General features: G+C 41.4%; 1 protein-coding gene across 2 annotated transcripts in view; it reads right to left on the reverse strand.

Annotated features, from left to right (window-relative positions):
- Nucleotides 1-305: 305 nt before the first annotated feature.
- The window catches only part of LOC110334091 (putative olfactory receptor 2W6), an 8,775-nt gene continuing 3,719 nt past the window's right edge, over nucleotides 306-5,361 (reverse strand). Inside the window, exon 2 of one of the 2 annotated variants that reach the window (XM_021215947.1) lies at nucleotides 306-1,224. In XM_021215947.1, coding sequence (XP_021071606.1) covers nucleotides 306-1,224 — 919 coding nt within the window. Of the gene's footprint in view, nucleotides 1,260-5,361 lie in introns of those variants that run through there. The other variant, XM_021215946.1, reaches the window with a different exon arrangement.

Raw genomic sequence — 5,361 nt, forward strand, 5'->3', positions numbered from 1 at the left:
CTTCTAAGATCATTAACTTTTCATATTTGTTAAGGGCCCACTAGCAGTCGTTGTGATTTTTAAACAGTGGTAACACCATTCCCAGCTGGTATTTTGCAGGGATAGATTGTTGTATCCAGGTTAGAATCCCCTGATGATGAACGCTAAGTTGGAGGAACTTGAAAGGGCACAATGGTTTTCAATGTAAGAGGAGTATCATATTCTCTCAACCTATCCTCTCTTCTGTAATCCTAGACCATTCCTAGGTCTAACAGCATATAAAGTAGGTGGGTAAAAAGGCAGTACCCAAATGTGTTCATCCCTTGCTAGACTTCTATGCTCCCCTTCCCTAGCACTTTCTTTACGGCCTCTTTGACATCTTTGTTTCTCAGAGTGTAGATTAGGGGGTTAACACTAGGAGTGACAATGGTGTAGAAAAGAGTGAGAAACTTGCCCTGGTCTTGGGAGTAAGTGTTTGCCGGCTGGAGGTACATGTATATGATGGTACCATAGAAGAGAGAGACAACGATTAAGTGGGAGCTGCAGGTGTTGAAGGCTTTCCGTCGCCCAGCAGCTGACTTGATCCTAAGTACTGCTCGAGCAATGTAACCATAGGAGATAAGGATGAGGATGAGCGGTGCCAAGATGATAAAAATCGCCAACGCAAAAGCTAGTGCCTCCAAGGCCATAGTGTCCACACAGGCCATGCCAATCAGGGCTGGCATCTCACAGAGAAAGTGGTCCACTCGCCTGTGTCCACAGCGGGGCAACATCAGTGTCTGGGGTGCCATGATGAGAGAATTGCCAAAACCGCTCAACCATGCCACTGAAGCCAGCTGCCCGCAGAGACGAGGGTGCATGATGACGGTGTAGTGCAGGGGCTTGCAGACAGCCGCGTAACGGTCATACGCCATGACAGCCAGGAGGACACACTCTACCCCTCCCAAGGCTAAGACAAAGTACAGCTGGATAGCACAACCCACATAGCTGATGGTCTTGTCTGGACCCCAGAGGTTGTAGAGCATTTGTGGGATGGAGCCCGTGGTGAAGCACATGTCCAGGAATGAGAGGTTGGCCAGAAAGAAATACATGGGTGTGTGCAGGCGGGAATCCAGAGCTGAAAGCAAGATGATGGTCACGTTGCCAAGAAGGGTGAGCAGATAAAAGGAGAGAACTACCACAAAGAGGATGAGTTCTAGGTGAGGACGGTCAGAGAAGCCCACCAGGATGAAGCCTTCGAAAGAACTCGTGTTTTCCTTTTCCATCACTTGCAACCACATGCTACCTAGGAGGAGAAAGACCAGAGTTGGTGAGGACTGCAAGAGGTGATTTCTTTTCTTTTCTTTTTCTTTCTTTCTTTCTTTCTTTCTTTCTTTCTTTCTTTCTTTCTTTCTTTCTTTCTTTCTTTCTTTCTTTCTTTTTTTTCGAGACAGGGTTTCTTTGTGTAGTCCTGGCTATCCTGGAACTCACTCTGTAGACCAGGCTGGCCTTGAACTCAGAGATCCGCCTGTCTCTGCCTCCCAAGTGCTGGGATTAAAGGCATACACAGTAAAACCATACCTTTTCAGAAATGCAAGCTACCTGACCTAAAGTTCCAATAGGCACCGATCTGAATCATTTGGTCTGAAAAGTATCCCATTTGAGTTTTTAAATTAAAGCTCCAGCTTGTGGTGCTTTGTCAACGTTTTGCATCACTGTTTTTCATCACCAGGCTGTACAACCTTATTTACCAAAGATAATTGATGCCAAACTTGGCAGTGCATGCTTGTTGCCTTAGCGGTTCAGAGGCAGACACGGGAGTTCAGAGCAACTGGAGTTTGGATCTGAGTGATCTGAAGGCAAGACTAAGCTACGGAAAAACCTATCTGAAAAAAAAAGTCTGATTCTTTGTAAAGGAATCAACACTCAAAAAAAAAAAATGCTATCACTTTTAAAAATGGGGAAATACCGAATGTCCTTGTAGTCTATACCCCAGGGAGAGGTGAAGGGCTTGCCCATAGGTCAGAGACACAGACTTCCTTACAGGAGAAATCTTGTTCTGAGAACGGTCCCATTACTCCTGGGAAGTCTAGAATCCCATCCAGCCCCAAGAGGGTGGAAGTGAGCCAGCAACAAACTATCTAACTAACTATGGAACAAAGCTATCTCGTCTTTAGTCACATCTCTATCTGCTATATGCTATGTCCCATCCATCCTGCTGACTGAGAAGTGACCTTAGTACCCTGTCAGACAAGATAACAACTAATGTACATCACTACTCCACCATTCTCTGTCCAGTTTTGCTGCCATGATAAAGTTATAGCTTACCTCACTATGGTATGGGACCAGGTGACGCACACTGGGAAAGCTTTCCCATGAAGATTAAAAGGACAAGAAAAGCCCAGAGCCCATCTTAACCGAGTGAATGCTGAGCACCCACTTAGCAGCCCTTCTCTCATCTTATGCTCTATACTCACACTGAACCCTGCTTCTAGGGGATCTATACTGAACACTTTCTTTACCTGTCCTGATTTCATAGCACTAAAAGATTTTGTATCCTCCGTAGTACTCCACGCTCTCAGGTTTAGGCTGTGGTTTTATGTCTTAGGGCAAATGCCCTGTGTAATACAAATGAACCAATATTTTTTTCATATTTTTCTAAGTAGTTAGTAAAATGTCATAGGATGGTGAGTTTTATTGAAAGCCAATAGAGTCATTGAGTACACTAGAACACAAAAATATTTTGCCTATTAAACATTGACATATACTGGAAATGAAATTGTATCAAAGTTTTAACCTGGTAGAGGCTGTGATGAGTTTTTCCAGCTGTAATCGGCTGATACGATAATTTCAATCAACTCTAGATAGACGGATAGTGCCTTGACAGCTGAGAGCCAATGGTTAGGCTGAAGCCAGCAAGGCTTTCCTGCTTCCTCTTATAAAACAGAAATTTAGAACATTACAAACAAACTCGGGGGTGGAGTGGGTGGGTGAGATCCATGGATACCACCTGATGAAGGAAAAAGTGCACCAAATTCTGAGATTCAGAGTGCTCATCATGGTTAAATAGCTATATGCGTGGCCACAAGGGAATAGCAGTTAATTCTGAATGGTAGAATGCATGTTTTTTTTTCTGTTAGTCTTTGCAAATTCTTTTCACATTGAAAACAACTTAAAAATAAAAAAAAATAAATTATGAGTTACAGACCACTTAAGTATTGATGGGACTAATATTACTTAGCTCTTTTGAACTGGGCATAATGTTAGCTATTGAATATAGTCTAGCTCACTTCATTTTCTCATTCACCCTAAGAGATCAATAGTTTGATTATTCAACAGTACTGATTAAGCCATTAAGGCCAATCAAATCAAATAAGCAGTCTTGACTCATATAGCTAGTACCTACTAGATAAACTGCAGTTTTATCTTACAATCAACCGGTGAGTAAGGTCTCTAATCATAAACTTAGGCAGCACAGAAATCATACTAAATATGCACACAAAACTTGAATAGTAATGTTGAGACTTCATCCTATGTGTTTTGACTTATTGTATCATATTTAATAAAGAGTTGTGTTTATAAAGCAGTAGGGCAAATAGCTATTCTTGCAGAAGTAGCAAAAAAGAAATCATACTTTTGTTCAGGAAATGAGAAACAAATTTGCCTGTTGTGTTAGCACTGAGACTATGCACCCAGCACTTCAAGAATAAGCCAAATGAAGCCTTGGCTATTGGGAGAAGTGAGTATGATTGGCACTGACTTTGTTCTATGACTACCATCCCTAGAATTTTCCTATGATATTCAAAGGTGTGTGTGAGTGTTTATTTGTTGCAAAATAGAAATAAACCCTAGTCCTTTCCTTTCCCTTGCTTCTTAAATCAACCAGGGATCATCCAAATATGATTATTGCCATCAATGTTCCATTCTAATTTATTGACCTAGGCACTTCTGCTTTTTACACAGCCCTTCCCTAGGGGAGGATTGCTTCCTCACATATCAGACTTTAAACATCAAATGACTACATCTTTTATTGGTCACAGTGTGTGTGTGTGTGTGTGTGTGTGTGTGTGTGTGTGTGTGTGTCCTTACCCAAACCTAAATGAATGACTTCTACACAGGGATATAACATTCCTTCACAAGGGCCATTACATTAGCTATTTAGCTTTAGTAATGAAGAATTTAATTCTTTGCCATCGTTTTCGAAAAATAGTACAAATATTTACATGTTTTGTGATTTCTGGATCCCTGACCAGGTAATTTAAATTTTATATATTTCTAAAAAGAATATTTCAAATAGTATTCTAATATCAGGTGCTATCTAATTACCTTGGCTGGTACCAGCGTGGAGTGTATTGCTTAGATGATTCAGAGGAGTGAATTAAGAAGTCCCAGAATTAAGAATGCTTCAGACTCATCCAGAGTTGAGGTGTTCCAGAGTGTGTGTGTATGCAGTGGTTGCAAAGCTGTAAGACCCAACGAGAACATCTCGTGTTCCTTTTACATATTCTCTGTGCTGAAGTTCAAAGTCACAGAGCCACTCAGTACTCCTTACTGAGGGTCTCACATGATACAGGGTTATAATCAGTATCTTTATCCCTACGGTTTTATTATTCAGTAGATTATGATATATTCTACATTTATCCTGGGGAGAAAAACTCCAATAAAGTACTCATAAATCTTCCTCTGGTCTCTACACAGAACAAATTATATTTAGTCACACTTTTAAATGTTTAATCAAGCCTCTGGAAATAAACATATCAAATTTAGACTGATCTGACCACAGCCTGAGATTCTCAAATATCGGATCAATGGTAATTTAGAGGCTGGGGTCTCAGAATCAAAAACTTACCAAATTTAACAGCACCCTCCGAACTGCCATATCCAGAGATCTTTCTTTTTTCTGGGACTTCACTTGGAAGGTGAGTGGAAGCACCAGAGGATAGACATGGAGAGGAGAAAGGTGGCTTTAGGATGTCTGTAAGAAAGGAGCTAAATCAAGGACCAATAGGGCCTAGTATAGTGGAATTGGCCTGGAAGAACAAAGAATGTTGGTGAGTACACTGGATTCACACTACCTATGCTGTAACATGATGCGCATCTACAGCCTCTCAGCCCCAAATGAGGAGCCGGAGAAAGCATAGCTTGCGAGGACTCTGATGATCACCAGCATGGTTGGTGCTTGCGGATCTAAGCACTCATGTCTAACAAGCAAGAACATGGGTGTCTGAGATGATATAGAGTTGGTTACTCTATGAAGGATTCCTAACACTCCCACCCAAATTCCCTTAGCTAATTATTGCTAACAAGAAATGGGAGAATATATGGTCTCATAGGAAATACTGCTATTTCTAACTTTCTCAAATTGTGTGTGTGTGTGTGTGTGTGTGTGTGTGTGTGTGTGTG

This window comes from Mus pahari, chromosome 16 (assembly GCF_900095145.1).
Source record: "Mus pahari chromosome 16, PAHARI_EIJ_v1.1, whole genome shotgun sequence".
Taxonomy (NCBI): Eukaryota; Metazoa; Chordata; class Mammalia; order Rodentia; family Muridae; genus Mus; species Mus pahari.